Source organism: Hylaeus anthracinus, unplaced genomic scaffold (assembly GCF_026225885.1).
Source record: "Hylaeus anthracinus isolate JK02 unplaced genomic scaffold, UHH_iyHylAnth1.0_haploid 3, whole genome shotgun sequence".
In the NCBI taxonomy this organism is placed as follows: domain Eukaryota; kingdom Metazoa; phylum Arthropoda; class Insecta; order Hymenoptera; family Colletidae; genus Hylaeus; species Hylaeus anthracinus.
This window is the reverse complement of record NW_026535284.1, coordinates 1,831,411-1,858,994: the sequence shown is the minus strand read 5'-3', so window position 1 is coordinate 1,858,994 and position 27,584 is coordinate 1,831,411. Positions and strand designations below refer to the sequence as shown.

Sequence of the window (27,584 nt, the reverse complement as noted above, 5' to 3'; positions counted from 1 at the left end):
GGGGAAAATCGAATGTAGCGGCCGAGGACTCCCAATGGTTCACATCTGGCACGACAGTTTCTGACAGTTTCTAATGTGGCCACCAGGTGGCTATAACATTGTCGATCCGTAAAATGAACAATCTCTGATACACCAAGGAGCGAATATTTTTTTACGATGGCCGATAGTTTAGCAAGAGTCTTTACAACTGAAGATTTTAATCCAGAAAAGTGTAAGTAAGATTTTTCGATCAAACAGAACACTTGTAGTTATAATGCTTTAAAAAAATATGAAGTTTTGATTTTCTTATAGTTGTGAAGGAGCTCAGTGCACAATGTGTCGGTGCAGACGAATTAAGGCAACAACGATCCAAAATTCAAGAACTCGCAAACAATACATCTGCACAGTTAAAACGTAATGTTTACCAAAACTATATGCAATTTATAGAAACTGCCAAAGAAATCTCGCATTTGGAAAGTGAAATGTACCAGTTGTCACAATTACTAAGTGAACAGCGTTCGTTATTGAGTACATTGGGGTCCACTAGGACTACAGGTGTTATTTTCGAAGACTTATCGGAATCTCAAGTGGAAAATACCAATGATTCTATCTCTAAAGAAGAAGAACAGAAGCAAAAACTTATGCAACTGTTAGAAAATGTAGAAGGCGCTATGGTAACTTAATTAAATATCGATTCTCTTATCCAGAAACAAGAAACGATAATGTTTTTAACTTCTAATTCGGCTTTACAGAGTTTAGCAGAAACACCTGGGCGTATATGCTTACATGAAGGTTCTTTGCTCGAGTTAGATTCGTTAGAAGGAACACCATTAAAAAGAGTTCACGCGTATTTATTTAACGATGTTTTACTGATTGCCTCTTGGTTAGCAAATGGCAACAGAAGAGGACCACCCAAGTTTAAAATGCAAGCAGTTTATAATCTTGAAAGTCTAGCTGTTGTTAATGTTAGAGATCTTGGAACTGTGAAATGGGCATTCAAACTTCTAGTGTTTTCTGATACAAGAGTATTCCAGTGTGCAACTGCAATAAGTAAAGTTAGTGTATTACAAAAGCAGTATTTATAAAATTCGAGAAAAGAAGATCCACATCACATTAATCTTGCAGAAAGAATGGCTGGATAAATGCGAACAAGCAAAGAAAATGAAGTTGGCTGAAGACAATCTGACCGACGAGGCACCACATAATGATAAACGGTTGAAAGAAGAAAAGACAGCACCTTCCCGGTCGATGTCTCTCGATTCCAATACCCTGGGTATGTTTGACAATTGTAAAATCATATTGTTGACTGAAATTAAGTTAAATTAAATTAAATTAAATTAAATTTTTCAGTCGTTCTTTTGTAGGTATAGACGACGAAGATTCGGAATATCACGAACCTCCGCCAGAGTGGATGCTAGAAGTTGCAGAAGACCTAGATTCTTGCATAGCTCAACGTCACTTTGAAGAAGCTTACAGCCTTTTAGAAAGAGCGAAATCTTATTTAAAAGATGCTGAAACAACGCCACTTTTACTTGAAATTCAGTCAAAAGTAAACGATAGAGGACGGTCGTTGGTTGATGTCTTAACAAAAGAACTTGAATTAAGCGCGGAAGCAAAGTCGCTCCAAGGTGGCGGTTTAAGAAGCGCGCGTCGTGTAGTAAGACTTTTGATACAACTGAATAGAAGCGCTCAAGCATGTCATTTGTATTTGCGACTGTGCAGTGCCGTGCTAAAAGCACGTTTGAAAAGAGTTAAAAGAGAAGGAGCTATCGCACCTTACGCGAAGCAACTTAGTGCAATTGCTTTTAGCAACATTGTGGAAATTGCAAAAGAATTTCTGAAAATTTTTCCACAATCTACAAATTGCACATCTGGTAATTTAAGCATAACTTAACCGAGCACTATGCAATACAAACATCAATTTATATTCTCTTACTTGCCTCCTTTCTGTGTGCATACTCAGGTTTGGTCGTCTGGTGCAGTCAAGAAGTGAAACATTTGACGACGCATTTGACTAAACAACTTTTTATCCCGCAAGTGTCCCTGAGTACCTTGGTAGAGTGTATAGTCTCCGTTCGAAGTCATTGTGATCAGGTATGACATTTTTACAGATTAAATAACTTACTTATTTAATTCTAATGAAGAGTAATTATGAACTGAAATTATATTCGATATGTTATTAATAAATGAATTGTGTACATTTTGTTTTGTATTTTATATATGATTATGTAAATAATTTCCTCGATATTGTCTCTTGGTCCGCAAAATTCCGAATTTACATTATTTAATCTTTTTTATACAATGTTTACCAACCTCTGATCTAAAATGTAACAAATGCAATGTTAAAGTATCGTTTCATTTTCAGTTAACTCAGTTAGGAATGGATTTTCGTTATCAATTAGACGGCCAACTTAGATCTCCGTTAGCCAAAGCTATACAGGAAGCTGGTGAAAAGTACGTCGATACTGTAAAAGTTCATATAGCTGAAGATACTTGGCGGCCGACTAATTTAGAAACTAGCAAAAATGTTCAAAAACTGTTATCCGAACTGGATGATCTTGGAATAACTGTACCATCATCTTATATACCAAACGACCGTTGGATAACGTTGACCGATAACACATTAGCTTTCTCGAAAATTTATGTCAGTCTCTTAGAGGACTGTCTCAGCGTGGCTACTCCGGAACTTATGGCTACGATAGATGGAGTTCTAGTATCTGTAATGCGAACTCAAGTGCAGCATATAATTTTGTCGCTTACAAATCCGAAATTAAAGCAGGAGGTAACAAATTTGTCTTCTTTCTTTTCTATCTACGTAATCTCATTGTCGTTTACATTAATAAATATTTCTATTTCTCTACCATGAATTTAGAAACAGGTGGTTCACGACAATGCAACCTATGTCCGAGATGTCATAATTATGCGAGGATTAGAGCTATATAAATCAGCGACGAATCAAACCTTCAAAAAATTGTTAGCCCTCAAAGAACAAATCGTATTTGACTCATTGTCTCCGACAAAGCCAAAACCTGCTCCTAGAACTTCGATACCAAAGTATTCGACTACGGAATACATTTAACTGCATCAGATTATATACTTTGTACTGTATATAGAGGTGTATACAAGAAAATGCAAGAAAAAGTAGAACGTTTCAATCCGTCTAATATGACGGATGTATTATATTGTACATATAAGTCAATTTTATCTTTTTTTTAATCAATACATATACTGAATTGGGAAAGTAATATTTCCTTTCCATTTCTATCGCAGGTACACAAATAATACTAATGTCGAACAAATGAAAACTGCTACAACCAAAAGAATATGAACAGCTTTATAATAATGCTCGACATATCTTGTACATAGTCATATGTCTAACAAAAAATATTTATAATCTAGAATTAAAAACAATATTGAATGCTTATTAAATATTATAACGTGCCTCGCTATTTTGTACTTTTATCTTGACAATTCGACGCATCAGTAGTACCATCCAATTTCCTTTTCTTTGCTCGTATATCCGCCAATGTCTGCTCTATACTTCTTTGATCCTTTTTATTTTCACTGGGAACTAAAATCATATCTTACGATTAATGACAAAAGTATCTTGCTAGGATAAAGAAATGGTAAGTGGTAACGTATACTTACCACAGCCATAACTACTATTAGCTTCTGTTTTCTTAGCTGCTTCTAGAGCAGCTTCTTTTCCTATTAAGTGCTGATACTTATCCTTGTAATAACTATTTGGTACAAAATTATCTTTTCGTTTTCTAGATTTTGCAGTTTCTAATTCTTCTTTGGCTTGTCTTTCCCTTTCTTCGACTAGCCTCTTTGCTATTTCTTCGTTCCATTCTTCCCCTCTGCGTAACACATTTAATTGATCTTCTGATGGAGCATACTCTCTCTTGAAAATCATAATATATCGATCAACGCCTTCTTCACCAAAAGAGTATGCCCATACATTTGCCACTTCAGCAACATCATGTCTACAATATAAAATATACTTAAAATATTATCGTGTATATAATTTAAATGACATTTTTTTTATGTACATTATACTTCTATGGATTTGATCCATTGGAGGGAATTTATACTCTTTTGCAACATCATCCTGAAGAAACTTATTAATTTTTCCTTCAACCTAAAACATAATAACGAACGGTAATGGGCATATAACCTGTTTCAATGAAAATAAGGTGACAAATAAAAAGTTTAAACCTTTTCTCGAAAAACTTTTAACTTTTCAGCTTCTACCTTTTGATACTTCTGATACACCTCTTTTTGTTCTACGAGGGAAAAATTTGTTCGTAAATATTAGAATACTTCCTCGAAAAATGAGTGATATAGGTTAACACTTTTAACTAACTTTTTATTGCTGCCTTTTGCTTATCACTGATCGTTGGAGGTTTGTCCATTGAATTCAAAATAGATCCCAGTAAATCCATAATTTTATATAATATTATCTCTGCGAGTATCACCAAAATCTCTTGTCCCGAAGGTTTTTTATAAGATACGGAAACAGGAATAATAACTTATGACAGTTATCGTATTCAGCTACACGTATCGAGTGCAAAATTAACAATATACATATTGCATACATATATCTGACATATCTAGATTCATAAATAATTGTATAATTGCTGATTACTCAAAATATCTGTTGAGAATTAAAATAATAGTGCATTAATGACATACACATGCACTCATACATACGCTAATTTCGGAAGTCATGAATACATAAAGCTTTACTATGTATTATGCCTTTTTGTTGTTAAAACAAAACTTTGTGAAAAACAAATATCTACATTTTCAAAAATAACAATATTTTTTACCCGCTCATCAATTTATTTCCAGAACAAATTAGATCCTTATTAAAAAAATTTTAATAAGTATTACATGTTTTTCTTTTGTACGGTTATATTTACTTTGTAAAATATTTTAATTCCAGTCCTTTCAAAGGAATTGTTACCGAAAATTACAAATTTAATTAACTACCAACTATGCGTGAATACGAATAATCTAAGCAGCTTTTAGTAACATTATTGCAAATAGTATTATAGAATGATACACATTCAGATATAGGGATATAAGATTTATAATTTTTAAAGTTTTACTATCGTTGAATAAAGAACAAACTAAGGAACAAACAAAGGATAATTAATGCGCATCATTTATTTGTTTAATAGATTTCTTCAAAATCAGAAAGGATTTGGTGTAGTTTTATAAAATAAATGCAACAACAAGAACAATAAATAATATCCATTTATTATAAGGTTACTTCCTTACAATTACAGTTTCGTGAAAACTTGATGTATATAAGTACATATAGCACTAGATTCATTGCTATATATTTTTCTCGAATAACAGACAACTTGAATAAGTTGTGGGTGAACCGAGAATGAAATAGAACGTAAATATTATTATACAATAAAAGTCGACTAATTACACATGTAAAATGAAGGGTACACAACAGAGACAGTTTTGTGTAACTGAATTTAACGTAATACAAAAATCACAGAAAGTGACATTGTCCTAACGTGAGGATCAAGATGCTGCTGATAGTAAGTAGTAGACAAAGATATCTTCCCGTAATCGGTACTCTAAATAGTCTGGCGCACATTTTCAGTGACGATGTGTACAGAAGTATAGTATCAAGATCCTCGCCCGGCGTGCATTGATAAACAAATGGTCGGATGCGCACTTCGTGTCCGATACTTTGAATCATGGAACAAGCAGTAGTCAAACGTGCTGCCTATTAGGAAACAAGATAATCAGTTTGAACATGTTTTTTTCCCCCTTGACGCACTGTCTCATGATAAGCGCATTCACAAAAACATGTTCGAGCTTGAATTATGTATTTCGATCAATATATGTATATATCATGTATTTATCGACAAAAATTACACAAAATTTCAATAAATTAATTACGGTTTATAATTTGTATTAAATTAATTAAACATATTTAATTGACAAACGTACCTGAATAAACGGGGCTACCGATATTAAAATCCACAAAATGACGTTTACTATTTCGACCCAAGTGACATGATTACTTAGTCCGTCGCTATTATCGTATTGAAGCAACCAAAGCGTTCCAGTGATAGCCCATGACAAATTTATAATTGTATAGATGCATACGGCCGGACCCAGTTCATCATTAAAATATTTCAATAGTTTTTTGAATTCACAAATTTCCTAAAACATGGTTTTAGCTATTTTTGTTAAAAGGTAAAAAGGAAAAATAGCCCATAAGTCGTTTTACAAACCCTCATCCAGTCGATGACAGGTAAAGTATGATGTAGTAATTTCCCACGAAGAAAGCACAGATGTGCCAATAAAAGTTGACCTTGCAAGCAGTAACTGGTTATAATTGTTCCTTGAACCATATCGTGCCATAATGTGCATATGATTAAAAACACTTTCAATGTTATTTTTATGTGATATGGACTGTGCAAACAATAAATACGAAAGAAGTGCAAAATAACATAATGTATGCAATATAAATAAATATGTTGAAATATAGAACGTATATAATAATTTTATGATTAAAACAAACCAAATTAAATAATACTATGCATTGTAACAAATAAAATCATTTGTATGAAGCTTGTGTCAAGAAACTTACCTGTGTTCTAACCATTGAAACATGATGTTGCCTCGAGCCATTAAAATATTTACTGTAACTAATGCCATAATTATCCATACAACACTCAATGCTATGAATAACCATAGTATTTGTACAAGTTTTCTTTGATTTCCACGATTTACAGGATTGGATGAGAGAAGAAATGCTCTCTCCATTAAATTTTGTAACTGCTCATTTTCTTTAATACGGAACAAATACACAGTGTATAAATATGCTACTAAATGCAATACACTAGGCACGAAGTAGCTAAATACAATATTTCCAAAGCATGTCATTTCATGCATGTGATTCTCACTTATATTTGGCATAATTTGAAATTCCAATGGTGTTATCTTATAGCAAAATCCCCTGTCCCTTCTGAGGAAATAATTATATTTACTTGCAATTACATTTCACTTAAATAAGAACTGCATTATAAACTGAACGCATGATAATCTTACCTGAAGCATGCCATGTATTGTAAAATATACCCAATACACATAAATATTGTAACTTGAAATGTATGAAAATTGATGAGAATACAATAACAAGGATGACGATCAGAATCATCGGTGCTCATAGGTCTCAAACCCATTACTCCTAATAATCTCAGATACGGCCTTAATATTTTATGTTTGCAGTAATGAAGTACTGCTGATGTACTAAGCATCTCAAAATCTGGCATTTCAGTTATTTCCCCAACCTAATTTTAAAAGTTATACTTATTGTGTAATTAGTTATGCTAAGAAAGAAATCATTAAAAATGACATCATCTTACATCTGTACTTTGCATTTGCAGGTCTGATAATCCAGATAATGTAGATGTTTGTGTTGTTTCTTCATGATTTGACTGAGGAGGATCTTTTCCATTTTTTGATTCATTGTTGGAACTGACCTGTAAAAAATAGCACTAGCATTAGTACATAAAATATATAATACTGATTTCGTTTACAAACTTTATGAAGAAAAGATTAAAAGAGAAGAAAAGAAGAGAACATTATAAAAAAAATATAATAATACAACTATTTTATGTTATTACATTATCATTAAATTGAATTTTACATTCCATCAGAGACGAAAAGGGAAAAGAAACCATTGGAATACAACACAACTTTTGACACTTTGTTCAATATGATTAACAGATCTTCAAAATCAATGTAAACAGTGATTGGCAAGAGCAAAAGTATCACCTTGACTCTTTGTTCAAATACGACAGTTACACTTGCCCAAGTTTGAAATTCAATACAAACATATTTGTACATTTACACAGAAAGAAGTTGCACTGTCATAGATCGTAACACGATAAACATTATACACGATTGAGAAAGCGAAGATTAAATGAAATAACGGAAGACTCACCAATGTCATTTTTCTCGACAGACGAGCGAAGTGCTTTTGAACTTGAAAAGAAAACATTTGTATCGGCATCTCGTGTGATTCACCCTAACGTATGAATTTCATTATATCAATCTTTTGAGATGACACTTCACCTCTGTCAAGATATACATGTACATCGCGTCGAAACAAATTACTTTACTCATGCTACAGACAACAATTTCTAGTATGGGATATTGGGAAAGGGGAGGTCACCGTTCTCTAAACTGATGGAACGAAAAGAACATAAAAAAGTGTTTACTGTACAAAATAAAATAGTTTAATATTTAAAATAAAGAACTAAATACAACAATCAATATTAACGTTTCTTTCTGTATAGGTTTCCTGCTGGTCTTAAAAGATGTTTATGGTCCTTTCCGTGCCTTCTTACTTGAAATTTTGCGCGTCCAGTTGGTTTTTTCTACGAATAGAAATATACGACATATTTACATACGACATATTTACATACACGAGATGAAACATTTTTCTTTATAAATTATACAGCATATGATACGCATAACTATTCGTAAAAGGAATACCTTTCCAACGACAAAAGTCATTTCTCTGTTACCACGGGAACCAGAAACTTTAACACCAAGAGCTTCCTGGGTTTTTAGTCTGTCTCCCAAGGTAGCCCTAAAAATATGAGATTAAAGTTATAGTAAATTAGCCCGATACTGACATTTCTTTTTATCCGATTACGTAATAATATACACGTACTTATTTTGCCTCTTTGCTACCGGTTTTGCATCTCTGAACTCTACATGTTCCTTGATTTCATAAAGCCGAGAATGATTTCCTAATTTTTGTTCATTATCTTTCACATTCTCATCCTCTACCTCATTCTGTCTTTCATTTTTCTTTATCAATCGATATTGCTTTTTTACTTCTCTTACCCATGGTTTTTCGTCCTCTGAACTACTATCGTCATGAATGAAACTTTCATCCGAACTATTGTCTGAAAATACGAAAATATTTTGTCTTTAAGAGTGCCTACCACATAATTACACGCAACTGTAGTATTATATACATCGACAACCTTGGTTTTCATCGTTCTCGTGATCAATCTCCATTTTTTGTTGCGCCTCTTCTTCAGCTATTTTAGCTTGCAATTTTTTAGCTCTGCTTTTATCAAGCTGAGAAATAACAGGATTTAGCAACGAATACTCTTCCGAGTTTTTATCCACTTGAAAGTCTGGATTACTGAACAGTGCTTTGAAACGTTCGTCTTTAAGAAGATTGGAAGAGCTCTTCTTCTTCTTCTTCATATTTGTTTCATCGTCCATTAATTTAAACGCAAGTTCTTTATTTACACTTGGTAGTTTTTGAACCTTCAAGTATGTGCAAGTGGAAATAAAAAACATTACATATGGCATTCTATAGAATACATTGCAAGATACTATAATATAATACCTGTACTCTACTGCCGCAGGTTTCTTGTATTTTTTGCTGAATTCGTTTTTTCTTATATTCTTCAAATTCAAAAGGTTTCATCACATCTCTCGTTTTTCTATACAATCGAATATCCATGAAGTACCCGTGCATATAGGCTCGAAGAAGTTTAGTGCCTTTTAGATGCGATAGACCTAGTTCGTCTAATTCCTTCTCAGTGACAAATTTATAATCATCATAAATTGTTTCATAATTTAATTCTTCTAATTCTTCTGTCAAATTGTCTAAGAAGCTGCACCAATACGGAGCTGGCCCAAGGCTAGGGATGTAATAGGTTTGCATTTTCGTATTTTCGTTAGCAATTACGAACATTCCAGTGTTTGGTATGACGCACATATCGTTAAAATCATTTTGAGCTTCTATCGATGTGTACAATTTACCCTGGATAACAAATCGTTTTTATGAAATTTTAATGAATTTTAATGAATTTAATTTGTTACTAGATTATGCTATCATTCTACATACACTATTTCTCTCCCATATTTTCACAATAGAACTATCCATAGAATAAACCATATCCATTTTCTGATGGAACTCTATGTTCTTGATTGGTAATCCATACATGTGATCCTTTACTAAGAAAGGTTTGCTAGAACGAATATCATATAACAATACTTGTCCAGTCGACGTACCCACTCCAAGTGTTAAGCCTCCTTGAAATTTTAAACTAGTAATCGCAGGAACTGCTTCTAGCCTATACAACATAAAAAAAATGCTATTCTCGTAGAAAAATAAAACTCTCATTTGAATATTGTACATTATAATATATTTTCTTACTTATTGTCTTGTCCAACACAGTACAAAGCACAGTCCAAGGTGCCCACTTTATTCCTTGTTCGAGGATCCCATGCTTCAACCTTTCCTTCTTGAGTTCCAGTGGTGAGAAGATGATGTACAGGATTTATTTCACATTTATTTATCGATGTTGAATCTGTTACAAAAGATTGCAAAAATTGTCCTCTCTCAAGGTTTATTCTATAAATCTCGTTGCTGTAATAGAATGCATGCTATTAAAGATAAATTCTATCTTAATGTTACCTTAAATAATTTTTATAGTTAAAAGTATGAAGTAACAAACCTATCTCCCACAATAAAAAGATTACAAGATGGGTAATGATACTTTATATCTCTTCCAAAACGTGGTATTCTGAGCCTGTAATATTTGCCATGGGCAACATGAAATTCAATGGTTCGATCACAGTGTAAAAATACCAACTGTAACATAAAAGAAAAGTTTAGTAAATGTTTTGACTATTGGAACAAATATATATAGCATAAATATACATATATGTGTGTACCTTACTGTAATCATCTGATAAGATATCAAAAGTAACAACTTCAGAATCGAAACACCTTTCAAATTTTAAAGACAAATTCTTTACATCGAAACATTTTACACGTGGTTTATATATTCCTGTTGCAAAAATATATTGTCCATCTTTTGAAACTTTAATAGAAGTGCTAACTCCAGGCATATCAAAGTCCTGGATAAGTTCAATTCGTCGACGTATATCTATAAAAATGTTATAATTACTTAAAGATTGCTCACACATAATCATATTCTATAAACAACCTCACTTACCAACATTTTTCTTTATTAAGCTTCGCCGTTTCCGTTCCGATAACCACTGACGAAATAAAAATTACAGACCAAAATCATTAAAATTGGAGTGACGTTAAAAATAAATAATAAAGTAATAAATTAATATTTTACCTCTGGAAGGGACTTTCCAGCACTCAAATTATAGATCTTTACATCGTTTGGGCAAGAAACTTGCATCGTGATTAAAGATATAAACGAATTTTAAAATTTGTCAAATCTGTCGTTCATATCGTTTGAAAAAGTAAAACTCAAATGAAAAAGCACGTGGAGCATTATTATGGTAAGAAATAAAGTACATACATTCTTGTCTGTATAAAAGGCAGGACCGGCATGATCTTTTGCGGGGCCTGAATTCACATTAAAATCCTACACTTAAATTTTTCAACGAGGGATTATTTAGTTACGAATGCTGTTACACATTATATAGAGAAATGTCTTGCATCTGTTAATGATATCGTCATTCCGTAAAAAGTTAATCAAAATTTTCGTAGATCGGGGGGCCTCTCAAAACGCAGGGCCGAGTTTCGGCGAACGCACTGAACCTGCCTTGCACCGGCCCTGATAAAAGGGGCCGCCACAACGTACTTTTACGATACGAAAATCACTAGGAGAATTAATAAAATTTTGAACTAAAAAGTTCATCGATGATTTTATTAGTTCCTACTAATTTTATTTTATTATCAATCTTCCAAATATTTCTTTTTTGTTGTAGCACCCGGATATGATGCATCATTCGCTTCTACGTATAGTCGACTCTGCAGAGTTGAACATTTCAGGATTAAATGTGAACCGATAACTGAAAAGGTAGTATCATGTTAAAAGATGAAAAATACAAAGAAAAAGAATTTTCGCAATTATCGACCGTGTTTCGATAGATAGCGACCAAGATACTCGATATTTCGATTATTATGTTTAGAAGTTGGTAGAACTGATTGGTAGTCAATTACCGTCCGGCTATCGAGAGTGGGGAGAATACGATTCCTGGATGGAGGGGGGGTTTGCGGGGCGAGGTGGCTCAAGAGGAGCCAAGAGGGGCTGCGAATAACCGCGAAGGGATAAGGAGGGGTAAGAGAGAAGTGTGACCGGCGTTCAGCGCATATAGGTAGTCGTGAGAGGAGTCAGTCGGTGACGGGTTGTGTCTAGTGCTGTAGTGAACAGTTCGGTCGAGCCGCTTGTGTTAAAAAATGAGCTGGCAGGATTACGTTGACAAGCAGCTGCTCGCGTCTAGGTGTGTTACCAAAGCTGCGATCGCAGGACACGATGGCAACCTCTGGGCAAAGTCCGAAGGCTTCGAAGTGAGTAATCGTTGTATCTCGATCGACTGACGCTTCGGAGGCTTATTATTATTACCATTATCATTGCCATCATTATTATTATTATTTGACCGACAAGAGAGAAAGTGAACGCTGAACGCGCATGAAAAAAATCTAATCGCATCATAGCCTTTCGCGTTTCTCGTCTTCTCTACGCCTTCTTTCTTTGTTGATCGCTGCGGTCGGTCGACACCATCGAATGTCTTTCTTAGTTCTTTACCGCGACTCTATATCTAATACGTACATACGTGCATGTGCATATACATATATATGTATGCGTATGTGTGCGCGTGTATGTACATATGCATATTAGTATATTATTTGTTACACGATCGACTGAATTCGTAGAATCCGAACGTACCTTTCAATACATTTCTCGATAATTAAGTTCAAAACGAGTTTTATGAGCAACGCCGAGTGCCGGTCGGTTTCATCGTCAAAAATATGGTGCCACGTAGCCATTCGCGCGTCTTACTTTTCCGAAATAAAATGAAATTCTTCTGTCCATTCAGGTAGTCAAAATCCTTTGGAAAGTTCCGCGTGTTGACCCGGCATGATTGTACCTCGTGTTACCTACGCCGCCGATTAGACCGGAAAGCGTACGAAAGGCTAAGCCGGCTAAATATATTTTCGATTCGTCACCGATCAATCGGTCGCGACCTTCCCTTCGTTGAAATATTTCTCGTAAAATTTTCGTCCACCGCCCAAGTATGCTCGCAGGACCGGCCATCGTTGATCCATCTCCGTAAATTACCTAGCCGGTTGGATAATTTATCACGCGATGAAGCAAATGGATTTCTTGCACTGATAATTTTACAAGAAATCGATTTTGCTTGATCAGTCCTGCGCGACATTGGGTGTGGCGATATTCACCGCAGAAAATTTTGCCTGGTCGAACTTGAACCATTTTCGACTACGTTTAACATGGCTGCCTGCCGGGCACGTTGTCGCTGCTGCTCATGGAAATGGTGGCCTCTAATTTCTTTTCGGTAAAACCGGCCGGGATCGTGAAATTGATGGGCATGCTCAGATCGGAGATACTAGATATTCTAGATCCAATATTCGATATTCGACGAGAGTCAGAAGGAAATTACATATTTCATCGTGACGAAAGATGACTCATTTCTTCGGAAGAGGTTCTCTACAAACGAAGGAGATGCGTGTAACCTCCTACGTATAACTTGTGCAAATTTTTCGATCGTTTAGGTTAAGCTTTTGTCACGGGTGCAACGAAACGTAGATGGTAAAAGCAATAAATCTTACCGCATGTCTACGATTCCGATATCGAGAAAAGTGTTTGAACGTAGATAATTCGGCTATTTAGCGTATTCGAACGACGGATGAATTTCGTTTTCATCCTCTACTTTCGCCAAACGGTCAACGGTAGGATCATTTAAAATTGCAAAACCGTCAGTTCCAGAAAGGTTGAGCTCGATCGGCGCGCCACCCGCGTTTCATTTAAAAAGCTTTCGCGAATCCTGTCGGTAAATTCTGAGACCTCAACTCAGCGCCGGGTTAGGAGTTTTTAAACCCCTAGGCTACAAATTCTGTCAGCGTGTATCATTTATTTGTAACAACATTGACATAATTAAAAAATTATAATTTTTCGGGAACCAGTGTGAGTGTTTCGAATCGTTATAATTTTGCAAGAACACTATATCGGAATGCCAAATTTGTAAAATAAGATACTGATTTGAGATAAACGTGTTATAAACGTCATTTGCCGCCTTTTCTACGCCAACAAATCAGGAAATTTGGAGTCGTGTCATTGTTGCAACCAATGAGCAAAATATATATGTGTATGCGCTGTCTTTCTTTCACGCAACACTAACGCTTTTTTAAATAAACAATATAAATGAAAAATTTTCACTCAATCTATTGACCCTCCAGCTGTTGTAGACCATCGGAGCTGTAGTTCCAATGCCCATGCGTTAATTCGGCCCTGCTTCGACTCGTGTGTAAAGGAAAATCGAATCAGTGGGCGGTTGCGAAATATGAAAGCGAATTTTCCTTTGATCATGTTAGGTTTTCTCGAGAGGAAAAATAGAAATCTCGATATCGTGCATTCAATATTGCTTCGAAACGCGTATCGTTCAGATTTCTCGTTCGTGAAACGCGATATCGTAACGTAGGGTATAATTTGTCAACCGTGTACGGTGGTGTTAATCCGTTCCAAAATCTAAAAATAATCCACGAAATGCGTTTCTAACGGACACGATGTTTTTGAGAAAGAACGATGCAAGAGAAACGCGTTCGGTTACGAGGCGGAGCGGTGTTCTTTCTCGGATTCGACGAAAGCTTTTATGCGGACGGTGAAACGCAGAGAGATAAAGGTCGCCAGCTGCAGAGCATGGCCTCGCGCGCACACTTTCCGGTTACGAATGCCAAAATGGCGATGCCGGCCGGCAACCTCCCACAGTGCCGTGACTTGAATCGTAAAGAAGGGTGACTCGGTACCCGGACAAGTTAACGAAATTCAGATTTAGACTCGTGTTTGCACCTTGGCTTCAAATGATGCAGACATACAGTGAGTGTAGAATGTATTCGTACAGCGATCAATTTCCTAAAAAACTTTTGTGTGAAATTGTAGTTTCTTAACTATTTTTTTTATAATCAATGATATTTGACATATTCTCAGAAATCTCTAAGATAGATATAGTCCAAACAACATTTACTAGTTAATATAATTTGTGAAATTAAAAAAAAAAAAAAGGAAAAAAAGAAAAAGGAAAAAAAGAAAAAGAAAGAAAGAAAGAAAGAAAGAAAAAGGAAAAGGAAAAGGAAAAAAAAGAAGCGAAAAGTGGATAAAAGTATAGGAGCAATAAATGTTTGTACGATTCTTATGACGAACCATTTACAATAAAGTTTGTAACGTAAACACATTAGTTTATTGCTCCGTACGAATTAGAAAACATCAAATTTCCAGGAAAGTACTTTTAAAAAAAGGCTCTAATAGAGGAATTGAAAAAGATCCCACTTCGAATAACTAATAATTTAGTTAATTTAATGCTTAGAAAAGTTACAATAATTATAAAATCAAAAGGAAATCCCACGAAGGAAGTATCATATACTTATAAATTAATGTAAATTTCTTTATTTTTAATCAAGTTTTAAAAATTAAACAGTTGTACGAATACTTATTGTTTCAATATATCTATCGATTAATTGTTTTTTTCTTGTTAATTTCGCAACTTAAAACAAATAGCTATTTTTTTTGTAATCTATCTATTCTAGAGATTTCCGAGAAATATATAGAATGTCATTGTTTATAAAAAATTAGTTAATAAATTACAATTTTATTAGGTTGTTCCGAAAGTTTCTTTCGCGAGTTGCACTCAATTATTTTATGTGGTCGTGTTTATATAAATAGACAATCTAACTTCATAGATATTCATGTTATAACAGTAATGGAGCAAAACGAATCGTGCACAATTCAGTAATGTAACATAAAACATAAAATATTGTGCATGTATTACTTATTAATAAAGCGAAAGAAACTTTTGGGACAACCTAACACATAGTTTTTTTGGAAATTGCTCGGTGTACGTATACTTTCTACGCCCACTGTACGTCATTGAGATCTACATTATAAATTCTTTATAAATTGATGTTTCTTGAATTAGAACAATTGTACATTGTGAAGATCCCCCACACCTTGGCAATTGTTTTTATGCATACCATACAAAGAAGAAATGTTAACTTTGATACTGTGTTACTGTGAAAAGAATACCAAATTTTTATTTTTTAATAAGAAGTTGAGAACTATTGATAATTGCATATTAAATAGTCAACAAAATTTCTTTAGATAATATTAGTTATTAAAAAAGTTATAATACAAATCAGAGTGTTAATAAATAAATTAATAGAGTACATTCAAGCATATATCCGAATCATGAATATGAAAATTTGCACTTTTTAAGTAAAGATTTGTAAATAGTTATGATATTTAACCATAACTCGTTACTGTAGGTTTATTGACCAGGTAGCAATGTCATAATTACGAATTTTTAAATTTATCGAATCGTATGTTCACGATTCTTGCATAAAAACGACGATATAGTTAATTTTTTTAACTTTCAACCATAGTTATATATATCTACAAATAGTAGCAGATTAAATAGTTTCAGTAAACTGAAGAATGACGAAAAGGGTTGTACTTAGATAACTTAATTTGCACAATAAATATGTCGTCAGCGACGTACGTAAGAAGATACTTATCAATTAATATTCAAAAAAGCTAAACGACAGCCAATACGATAAAGAACGATGGTCTTTAAACTTCTATAAATAATTTACGTATGTATATATGACGTTGGTATGTTTACTTAATACACACGTAGTATTCGTGCCTAAATAATGAAGTCGAAAGCTAAATACGTAAAGCATGTACGAGATTTAAATTGATTAAGCCTGGATCTTTTAAAGAAATCTTTCTTTACCTTATTTCATATTTTAATTCTCCTTTTTAATAGTTTATCTGTGCCGTTTCGTAATAAGAACACAAACTCAAGAAATAAACATTATCGTTGAACGCAATTATCTTTACGTAAACAAAAGTCAGATTGATCAGTTTTGTCGAATTCTTTGTTTCGTTGCGCCTTTGTAATCGCGACGTTCGAACTTTCGAACTACATTATTTTTTATTTATGTTCCTTTCAATGTGATGCAATATATTTTGCATTTGGGATTATCTTAACGCTGTTGCGAACATTAATGTAAAAATAACGTTGATTAACGTCTGTTCAAAGAAAAACTTTGGTTGCTCTGATTCAAGTAATTCTCGGTATATAAGCAATATCATTTTTTTCTTCTCAGTAAATGAAAAAGGAGAAGCACAACGCATACATGCATTAATAAATTTCTTAGAAATGAAACTGTGACAAGCCACGTCAGTTATCATTTTTCGGCATTGATCATGGCATAATTGAAATAATTAAATTGTACAGGATAAGCACTTTAATTACGTTTCCAATTAAACCTTGATTCGTCTTAAGAATTTTAGAATATTAGCGTCAATCTGAATTCGAAACTGTGTTTTCAATAAAGAAGGTGTCTTGCTCTGACACACGCTCGGTTGTTGATCGAGGAAAAACGATCAAGTGTACCATTGGCCTGATTCATGGCACACACATTACCAGTTAGTCAGCTAGTTAGGGAAGTATACCTTTTGGAATGCGTTTCAGTATGCCGACGATAAAACTCTTGCCGATTTGCTAATTTGTACTTGAAATTAACGAGTCACGGTTTCTATATGACCTTGCTTACGTTACATTGCCGTTAAAGGTATTCTTTGCTCTTTCGTCTACAGAAAGATATGTTTTCGAGTTATGTAGCGAGTCCTTGAGTTACGCGAAACGGTAGATACGAGGTTCTGCTCTCACTTATGTCTTTATACATATTGTATATCGAAGCTTCCATTTTTCCAATTTTTTTTTTCTCGTAAAGGAACATATATGAACCTTTTCAACTTAAATTAGGTATTTTTTGATGTTAGAATTATGTATATGCGAGGCAATATTAAGGGGGAGATCACATTAGGAGACCAAATATGAAGTGTTTCTTGTAATTTTTTTTACCGAGAAAAATTTTCTTAACATTTCTTAACTTTGAAAATATTTTGGGTACCATATATTATGTTTTAAGGTACGTTTATATATTTTTCAATTCATTCCACATAGAAATCTTAGAGATACCAGCTGTTCTCTATAGCAGTATGTCACGGAAAAATGTCAAGTTTTGTGAAGATAATGCACCTACACATACCCGAGAGTTATGCGAGCAAGTATATACAGGGTGTCTACGTATAAGTTCGGACATACGCAGGGTGTCAATTCTACAACAAATTTCCAACAAAAAATTACTCTTAGACATATTCTTTGTGTCGCATTATTCTTGAGTATTTTCATTTTTAATATTTTTTCTGTTTTAGACTTGACACTCTTTAAACGGCCATAACTCCACCAAATTACAGTGCGAACTTAAAACTAAATATACCATTCGAAAGAGCGTTAAATTTCCCCTCTCCCCGGTGCCAAACCAAAATTTATTATGTAAATTTAACAAGTGAAAAATTAGGTCAAACTTTACATTGTGAAAATTTAATAACATTTGACTTGTTCTCTATTCATTTTTCGGTTTCAAAGACATAAGTTGTTTGGCGGGCACTTCTTCGGGAAAAACTTCCTCGAAGTCTCAGCTTTTGTTGAATGGTATTGTCAAAAAAAAATTATATGGTGGTATTTTAGGGAGAAAATGACGTTTAAATGCAGAAAAGCGTTCAAAATGCCCGCCTCCTGATTCAAAACTTCTCGGTTCTCCTGCGCCGAAAATATCGATTTCTTGCTTTGTGAAATCGATCGTGTTCCAATCTCCATATCAGTTATCGGCACGCCGAGATTGATATTGATTAAATAGTCTCTAAAAACGAAAATTCTATGGATACATGTTCAAAAACAATTATTATTCACCTCGCACTCTCCTCAGGCTCTACACACGGCTGGGAGAGGCTTGAGGTGTCAAGAAATCAGTTTTTTTCCTAATTGGGGAGGCTCGGGAGTGTCACTAAAAAATACATCAAACCCGATGTCAAGTTAATTTTAAAGTAACAAGTCGATTTTCACCTATAAACCCACGCTTTTCTGCATTTAAACGTCATTTTCTCCCTAAAATACCACCGTACAATTTTTTTTTTACAATACCATTCAAAAGCTGATACTTCGAGGGAGTTTTTCCCGAAGAGTGCCTGCCAAACGACTATGTTTTTGAAACTGAAAAACGAATACAGAAAAAGTCAAATTTTAAAAAATTTTTACAATGTAAAGTTTGACTTAATTTTTTACTTGTTAAATCTTCGTAATAAATTTTGTTTTGACATCAGAGAGATGGGAAATTTAACGCTCTTTCGCGGGCATTTTGAACGCTTTTCTGCATTTAAACGTCATTTTCTCCCTAAAATACCACCATATAATTTTTTTTTGACAATACCATTCAACAAAAGCTGAGACTTCGAGGAAGTTTTTCCCGAAGAAGTGCCCGCCAAACAACTTATGTCTTTGAAACCGAAAAATGGATAGAGAACAAGTCAAATGTTATTAAATTTTCACAATGTAAAGTTTGACCTAATTTTTCACTTGTTAAATTTACATAATAAATTTTGGTTTGGCACCGGGGAGAGGGGAAATTTAACGCTCTTTCGAATGGTATATTTAGTTTTAAGTTTGCACTGTAATTTGGTGGAGTTATGGCCGTTTATAGAGTGTCAAGTCGAAAACATAGAAAAAATATTAAAGGTGAAAACACTCGAGAATAATGCGACACAAAGAAAATGTCTAAGAGTAATTTTTTGTTGAAAATTTGTTGTAGAATTGACGTAGACACCCTGTATATACTGTCAATGAGTCAGGGCTTTCGATCTACAGTGAGTGTAGAAAGTATTCGTACACCGATCAATTTCCAAAAAACTACGTGAAATTGTAATTTACTAATTTATTTTTTATTATCAATGATATTCTACATATTCTTGGAAATCTCTAGAATAGATACAGTACAAAAAAATTAGTTATTTATATAAAGTAACGTAATTTAAATTATCTAAATGTTGACGTTATTCGGGATGGGATTTTTTTCCATTTCCCTATTTACTGGAAATTTCATGCTTTCTAATTTGTACGAAGCAATAAACTGATGTGCTTACGTTACGAACTTAACTGTAAACAGTTCGTCAATAAGAACAGTACGAATACTTGCTTCTATATTTCTACCGATTTTTCAATATTTTCTTCGCAAACTATATAATAATTGTTGTTTGGACTATATCTATTCTAGATTTCCGAGAATATGTAGAAAATCATTGATTATAAAAAAAGAAGTTAATAAATTAAAATTTCACACAAAACTTTTTGAGAAATTGATCGGTGTACGAATACATTCTACACCCACTGTATATGTATACAATATAAAAATGAAAGCCTGACTCGCTGACATATCAACTCCCAGGCTAAACCCTTGAACCTAGAAAGCTGAAATTTTGCATAAAGGTTTCCTTTATGATGTATACAGGAAATAAGAAAGGATATTTTGAAATTCAACCTTTAAGGGGGTAAAAAGGGGTTGCAATGTTTATATAAGGAATATTTTATTCGTGGTCGGATTTGCATGAAACACATTTTTTGCTGCATATAGAAAATGAGTATCTATTGCTTTCAAAGCGTGCTATTGCAATTCTCTTAACATTTGCCATGACCTACTTATGCGAATTGGGGTTTTCAACTCTCGCTACGATTAAGTAAAAAAGAAGAGAACGCTTGAGGACGATCGACGTAGAGATGAGAGCAGCCTTATCAACGATTGTTCCAAATTTTGATCGCCTATGCTCAATTAAACAGACTCACATTTCTCATTAAACATCTTTTCATATTATATTGATTTTAATAATAACAAAATATTAAATAAACATTGGTTTTTTCTTTGGTGTACCTTGAACACAAGAAGTTTGCGAAACACTGCTCTATAGCAAGTTTTTGCCCGAGTCTGCCATCGGTGGGAATTCTGAGGGTCACAATTGTTATCCGTAATCAATTAAATTTTATCTTTACACTATTAACATATTTTCTAGAACAATAAACTAAATTATAGTTAACAAAGTTGCAAATTGAATTACTTTCAGAAATGTTTAAATAAGAAGTATCAATTTTGACCATATATTGTGCAGTTGTTTTTGCAATAAAAAACATGCTTTGAACAATGGTGTCATTTCAATTTTTTAGTTCATATTCAAGGTATTTAAGTAAGATAAGCGTATATAAAGTTTGGAAATGGTCGGTCAATTAGTTTTTGCGTTATCATTCACACGTAATGAAAAAATATTTATGAAAAAAAAAAACGGCATTTTTCAAAGATCTTTGCGTCAAATGGAATAAAAAAATTATTAAATGCACTTTAAAGCATACCTAAAATATTCTCAAGGTTGTAAAAACATTACATAAATTCTTCTCTGTAAAAAAGTATCGCAAGAAACACTTAATACTTGGAGTCCTAATGTGGTTTACCCCTCTTAAGGGGGTATTATCATCTAGAAACTTCAAAATTTCGTTTCTTTTTTGCATTTTCTTATCATTTAGGGTTTTGAGAAAGTGCCTCTAAAATATTAATTTGGAATTCGTAGATCTCTTATAGTTTTACAGAGGCTTCAAGGCTGTTCACCAGTATTAGTGCTAAATGTATAGCAAACTTTAAACGCGTTTTTCTCGAAACGACATTTTTCAAGTCGGGCGCACGTTTTTCTCAAAAACTATTGGACCGACTAACTTCTGGTTTTACACACATTTCGAGGGCACCATCGCCTATGGTCTGAACTAGAATTATACCGATAGCTTGAATATTTTAGCCCTGCTCTCATATTTTAGTTGACAATTTTCCGGGAAAATTAAACCTTAATTTTCAAACAGCTGCGATTCCGATAAAAAAATTGAATACTTACTTAATTCTAGTTCAGACGATAACTACATTCATATAGATTGAAACAAAGTTTTTCTGTCTAAGACGACTAGAACCGCCACAACCTGTGCGCCCGATTAAACGAGTATCTCACGCCACAACCTGCATAGCTGCGCATAATTGTATAGATTTCAATCAAGTGTTTCATACAAATTTGTGTTGTTAGTTGAAACGTGTTTTATTATGCATAAAAAAACCCTGGTAGTGTAGGTTTGATAGTTTTCGCAAAATTAATTCCTAAAAATTCCTGAAAAAACAAACTTCTAGACGATAATACCCCCTTAAGGCATGGAGTAGTTTATCGTGTGAGTAATGCGAACACCGAACCAATTTGATCCAAAATGAAAGGATCTACGCACGGACTTTTGAAAGAAATGAAATCTCCTTTTCTAAAACGATTTTTGCCTAAAGAAGGCGACAATAAATAACAGTCGTCATTTAATTGTTCTTTCCTTTTAAAAATATTACTGGAGGCAGCATCTCATAGTACTTATGGTGCAGAAATCTATAAAATCTTAATTCAGCTGGTCATATGTATTCTAAGAAGAAAAAAAGCCTGCCATTCTGGCAAAACGATTACGAAGCGTTTTAAACAAATTTCTCGACACAGTCCACACGTCACTTATTCATGATTTTACATTATGAATTTTCAATACGAGACTGTTCTTTCGTTTTCAACATTTCACTTCGACATTACATTTCGAATACTCAATCGGTACACGAGACTGGTTAACGAGGTTCTGCAATAGTTGGACCTCTACTTGTACATTGTCGAGTGCTAAACGATCTGGACGAAGGTATTTCAATTTGTTAACGCGGTCCGATTTAATACGAGATAATTTAACGCGACCTTGAACTATGATAAGCGTGTCACTTTACAACCATTGAACGCGCGCGGCTCCTGTCATTCTTCTTTATCGAAGTTACGGTAGAAATGGATGATTCTTTCTAGATAAAGATTTCAGATAACAAGTACTAAACAAACAAATGTTTATCCATTACACTTTGAATAAAAATAAATATTTGAATTGCAGAATGAAATATTTCATAATGAATGAATAAAAACTAAATCGTTCAATCGAATAAATGTTAACAAATCGCTATACATTGGTTTTATTTGTCTATATATTTTTGTGTATTATTTACCTGGGATAACATCTCTTAAGGACACAGGATAAATTACAATAATTAATATTTGATATGTCGTCATCAATTATAATGTATATCTTAACATAAAAAGTAAACCCTGTACTACATAAAGTTGTTATTAATAATTCTTGTTCAATTTATTATTAAATTGAAATTGTATTAATATTAACAATTTTAAAATAAGAACTCGAAGAAAGATAAGAATAACAAGGAATATGAATAAGCAATAAGAATAAAGGATTAAAATATTTGACTTAACGGTTAAAGTATACTAAATGTTCGTTTTCTCCCATGTAAAATGTGATTATTTTTATTATTCAAGGTCATACGAAGGTCAACGTGTTTCATGTACTTGGATTCGTTTCTTTTTATGAGCTACAGCACTGTATTAAGAAAAGTTACGTTATTCCATTAAAAAAATATCGATGACCTTGAAGTCTCTTAAATTATGACTCGTAAATTTGTTCTGGTACATGGGCAATCTTTCCCTTCGACGTTTTCCCGTACCTTTAAATGAAAGAAATATTCTAGATGCTCACTTTGAAGGAAACACCCTATACATATACGAAATATGTAGTGGAGAGACCTGTTATGCAAAGCAGCTGGAGATACTATGTAAAAATCATTTCTAAATCTACTGTGCAGTCGTTTATTGCAGCTAAAAGCTTACGAAATCGATAATGAAAATTACGCATATAAATAAATGTCTTTGTTACTCGCAACGAGTATATTTGATAGAACGAGCAATGTATCTCGAAAAATATACAGAGTGCGGCCGAATAACATATACTAGCGGGCACGAGGTGTTTCCTTATGAAAAAATAAGAACAAAATATGCAATCAAATTTTTTCATTTAAAGCTTAGTTTTCGAGAAAATCGAGTTTGAAAATCCTATTCGTACGTATGCTGTTACACGACTGACAAGGAGAAGGCAAGCACTTGTAATCACAGATTTAGTTGAAACTTTCGTACACTTATAGATCTCGGTCTCCTGTTTATGGTCTCGATTATTCGAATTACAATTAAACTGTCAACTTCGATAAAGAATACTTTTAATGTTTCATTAATAATTGCAAGGGGCGACATGGTTTACTAACAAGTCACAGGAAAATCGATGCAGACATCTATATCTTATTGTAATAAACAAAGTGAGTTTGAAGGATCGCGGCCCTTTTATCTCACGTATTTTTGTTTTCAGACACAGCCAATGAAGTGTTTGATTTAAATATTTATTATATTACTTATTATATGCGTTTGAAATTCGATTAATTGGTAGTAAATAAATCGAAAAACAAAATTACACACCATTAACTAAATCTTTATGTCCACGTGTAATGAAACTTCAAACACAAATATCTAAAAAAACTATTGAGCATCTACACCTATAATGGTATATATTCGTAAACAGGAGACCAAGACCTATAAGTGCACGAAGTTCCATATACTGTGATTACAAGTGCTAAAAGTTACCGAGTTCAAGAAAAAATACATGGAAGACTTTTAACAAATATTTTATTTGATCAATTACAAAATTGATAAAACTGGTGACCACCATGTTGCATGCATTGCTGTGGCCATCTAATTACAGATGCATGAACTCTCGGTACCGTGGTTTCATTCTTTAAGTCTTTTTAAGAATAACTATTAGATGAAGCCTCAGATCTTTGATTTTCAAACTCGATTATCTTGAAAGCTAAGCTTTAAATGAAAAAATTTGATTGCATATTTTGTTCTTATTTTTTCATAAGCAATGGCCCTGTATAAGATTATAAATAAATGATGACTGCTTTAAAATAGTTAAACGGGAAGCAATGTGTCTAATGTGTGTTGTATTTTTAGGAGACTTTAATAGTTTACTGATACTAAAGACAACTTACAATTAGAAGCGTGAATACCACTCGAGTGCGTAGGTCTACGATACCATTATAACAATAAATATTCTTTCGTTTATAAATAACAGTTTTAATTGAGTTTTCAGTTTAATTTAATTTTCAGTTTAATCGTACGGACGGCATTTGTTGAGTCACGATCCAAGCATGAATCAATCCAGAAGTTTAATATTTTACATGCTTGTAACAAAAAAAAAAAAAACATTTTTCTCATTACATTTCTCATTACTCAAACATTATTATCTTACTCTCTACTTTTGTCTTTTTTATGCGTCGGCCCTTCTTCCATTTCCAAGACGTGAGTTTTATAACTTTCCGTGGACTTCTAACAACATTTACCGCTGTTCAAAGACACTAAAATAACTAGATAATTTTTAATCATTGCACGTAGATCCTTTTCCAACAAAAAATCAAACTTCGTTACAATGTTTAAAATTTAAACGAAGAAAAACCTTTGCAAGAAAACAAAGAAAGAAGACAAAAGAAATACACGCAACGCTGCCATTTCTTTTCTTAACTGTTCGCATTAAGAAGCATTGTTCGCGATAATAGAAATTTGATTAATCACTAACGAGAAGATACGGTTCCGTGGACAATGAACGCGTTAATTGTATTTACGAAATGAATTGAAAGCGTCGATGACGGGGTCAGTGTGGAAATTAAGTGCACTTTGCTCGATGTTTGCCGGTTCACGGTCTGCTGATTATTTTCCCTTTCCGTTCGCTCTCTTTACGTGAAAGCGAACGCGTGTCACGTGTCGTTTGTGTGCGCAGGTAAGTAAAGAGGAGCTGGCGAAATTGGTCCAGGGATTCGAGGAACAGGATATTCTGACGTCGTCGGGCGTCACCTTGGCCGGCAACAGGTACATTTACCTGTCGGGCACGGATCGAGTGATAAGGGCAAAACTCGGCAAGGTCGGCGTCCACTGCATGAAGACGACGCAAGCCGTAGTCGTCTCCCTCTACGAAGACCCCATACAGCCACAGCAAGCCGCGTCGGTCGTTGAAAAACTCGGCGACTACCTCGTGTCCTGCGGCTATTAGGTTGGTATAACGCTACGTATACATGTATCTCTATCTCAGAACCAAACTTTGTCAACAATTTTGAAATTTGAGGCAAAGATATACAGTGGGTGTAGAAAGTATTCGTACACCGATCAATTTCCAAAAATACTGTGTACAATTGTAATTTATTAACTTATTTTTTTATAAACAATGACTTTCTATATATTCTTGGAAATCTCTAGAATAGATAGATTACAAAAGAAATAGCTATTTATGTAAGTTGCGAAATTAACAAGAAAAAAACAATTAATCGATAGAAATGTTGAAGCAATAAGTATTCGCACAACTGTTTAAGAGTACTTTACTGGAAATTTGATGTTTTCTAATTCGTACGGAGCAATAAACTAATGTGTCTACGTTACAAACTTTATTGTAAATGGTTCGTCATAAGAATCGTACAAATGCTTATTGCTTCTATACTTTTATCCACTTTTCGCATTTTTTGGTTAATTCTACAAACTATATTAACTAGTAACTGTTGTTTGGATTATATCTATCTTAGAGGCTTCTGAGAATACGTAAAATATCATTGATTATAAAAAAGAAATTAAGAAACTACAATTTCACACAAAAGTTTTTTTGGAAATTGATCGGTGTACGAATACATTCTACACCCACTGTAGTTGAGTCATGTAACCAATTCCACATTCTTCATTGGTACTTGGAATATGAAATTTTCCAAAATTTTCACTCGTCATAGTTTGCCGCTGAGGTGCAGATGTGCAATGGTTCACACTAAAAATCATCCAGTATCCTCTTTTTCTTTTCCTCTTCCACACAATGATAAAATATTCTGGATAATGTGTTTGCTCGTACATCATACTGGTCATAATTCGTAATTGTTATGCAGGCATAAAATGAAAAGTAGTTGCTATCACTCACGCGACGCTGGTCTCTTAAGACAATCGATGTGTCATACATACGTGACGCATGGTAATTGCGAACATTGTAGGGTTGACACTAGAGTTTATTGTGCCCTGATGCAATTTACAACTTAGGAGACTCCTTGTAATTCATATTACACTTAAAGATAAATAAATTCTGAGTTTATGAGTTTAAATTATTATGTATTCGATAAGATATAATAATATAATTATCAATATTATCACGAAAATTTCTGTTAAACATAGGCAATGATTTTAACAACTTACTTTGTTTTCTTTGAAACTGGGTAAAAGTTTCGAATGCTCAATATTGAACTTATCCACGCTTCGTTTCCATTCTTATAGGGTGTTACGATTTTTGTTCAAAACTTAACAATAAGCGCACTAAATATCAGTATATTTAACTAGAATATAATTGTTTTCATTAACAATTAACCTGCCGATTAAGGGTGGAGTTATAAGAAGGATATTAAGGGTTATTAACTATTTGACAGCAAAGACCACATATACTTGTCCAATACTCCTTCATAGAAATTCAACATATACATACACATACGTATACACTTACTGACAAAAATTAGAAATAAAATAATAGTTTCTAAACCAATCGTGTATTCTTTACATGGGCAAAAAATAAAAATAGCGTGAAGAAATAGCATTTCATACGTCAACGTACTGTATTTTTTTTTATTATAATTTTATAAAGGCTAAAATTATTATTGAATCAAAGAAACCAAATAGAATCGCGATGACAAA

General features: G+C 33.6%; 6 protein-coding genes and 1 long non-coding RNA gene across 12 annotated transcripts in view; 3 read left to right on the top strand and 4 right to left on the bottom strand.

The window, feature by feature from the left end:
- Nucleotides 1-24: 24 nt before the first annotated feature.
- On the top strand, nt 25-3,424 carry LOC128894226 (exocyst complex component 8). 2 transcript variants are annotated; one of them, XR_008461481.1, is made up of 9 exons: nt 25-211; nt 292-653; nt 732-1,034; nt 1,105-1,252; nt 1,344-1,853; nt 1,943-2,073; nt 2,345-2,761; nt 2,852-3,163; nt 3,250-3,424. XR_008461481.1 is itself a non-coding variant. In XM_054155828.1 (8 exons), exons 1-8 carry the CDS (start codon nt 157-159, stop codon nt 3,056-3,058), a joined length of 2,133 nt encoding a protein of 710 aa, XP_054011803.1. In that variant the 5' UTR covers nt 25-156; the 3' UTR covers nt 3,059-3,424. The 2 variants fall into 2 exon arrangements, 1 of the variants encoding a protein (XP_054011803.1); XM_054155828.1 differs by having other exon boundaries at nt 2,852-3,424.
- LOC128894285 (sperm-associated antigen 7 homolog) lies at nt 3,122-4,574 on the bottom strand. Its single transcript, XM_054155941.1, has 5 exons — nt 4,346-4,574; nt 4,198-4,265; nt 4,032-4,120; nt 3,628-3,965; nt 3,122-3,550 (listed from the first exon to the last, which is right to left on the bottom strand). Exons 1-5 carry the CDS (start codon nt 4,422-4,424, stop codon nt 3,426-3,428), a joined length of 699 nt encoding a protein of 232 aa, XP_054011916.1. The 5' UTR covers nt 4,425-4,574; the 3' UTR covers nt 3,122-3,425.
- Nucleotides 4,346-8,186, bottom strand: LOC128894253 (uncharacterized). 4 transcript variants are annotated; one of them, XM_054155898.1, is made up of 7 exons: nt 7,964-8,186; nt 7,383-7,499; nt 7,066-7,307; nt 6,605-6,982; nt 6,246-6,426; nt 5,959-6,174; nt 4,346-5,731 (listed from the first exon to the last, which is right to left on the bottom strand). In XM_054155898.1, exons 1-7 carry the CDS (start codon nt 8,030-8,032, stop codon nt 5,492-5,494), a joined length of 1,443 nt encoding a protein of 480 aa, XP_054011873.1. In that variant the 5' UTR covers nt 8,033-8,186; the 3' UTR covers nt 4,346-5,491. The 4 variants fall into 4 exon arrangements, with proteins under 4 accessions (XP_054011873.1, XP_054011872.1, XP_054011874.1 ...); XM_054155897.1 differs by lacking the exon at nt 7,964-8,186 and adding an exon at nt 7,795-7,939; XM_054155899.1 differs by lacking the exon at nt 7,964-8,186 and adding an exon at nt 7,644-7,938.
- On the top strand, nt 5,398-5,996 carry LOC128894310 (uncharacterized). Its single transcript, XR_008461496.1, has 2 exons — nt 5,398-5,540; nt 5,606-5,996. It is a non-coding gene; the product is annotated as an uncharacterized LOC128894310 (long non-coding RNA).
- Nucleotides 8,187-8,235: 49 nt separating the features above from the next.
- Nucleotides 8,236-11,383, bottom strand: LOC128894228 (nucleolar protein 10). The gene is made up of 11 exons (XM_054155835.1): nt 11,145-11,383; nt 11,013-11,058; nt 10,729-10,943; nt 10,509-10,645; nt 10,208-10,420; nt 9,896-10,124; nt 9,392-9,811; nt 9,018-9,309; nt 8,699-8,936; nt 8,518-8,614; nt 8,236-8,399 (listed from the first exon to the last, which is right to left on the bottom strand). Exons 1-11 carry the CDS (start codon nt 11,208-11,210, stop codon nt 8,298-8,300), a joined length of 2,055 nt encoding a protein of 684 aa, XP_054011810.1. The 5' UTR covers nt 11,211-11,383; the 3' UTR covers nt 8,236-8,297.
- Nucleotides 11,384-12,112: 729 nt separating this feature from the next.
- Nucleotides 12,113-27,584, top strand: part of LOC128894302 (profilin) — a 37,732-nt gene continuing 22,260 nt past the window's right edge. The window contains exons 1-2 of one of the 2 annotated variants that reach the window (XM_054155971.1): nt 12,113-12,328; nt 25,654-25,923. In XM_054155971.1, coding sequence (XP_054011946.1) covers nt 12,218-12,328; nt 25,654-25,923 — 381 coding nt within the window. In that variant the 5' untranslated portion in view covers nt 12,113-12,217. The remainder of the gene's footprint in view (nt 12,329-25,653; nt 25,924-27,584) is intronic. The other variant, XM_054155970.1, reaches the window with a different exon arrangement.
- Nucleotides 21,570-27,584, bottom strand: part of LOC128894290 (protein I'm not dead yet-like) — a 343,319-nt gene continuing 337,304 nt past the window's right edge. Inside the window, exon 4 of the transcript XR_008461491.1 lies at nt 21,570-21,635. The gene's annotated coding sequence lies outside the window, so the exon portion shown is untranslated. The remainder of the gene's footprint in view (nt 21,636-27,584) is intronic.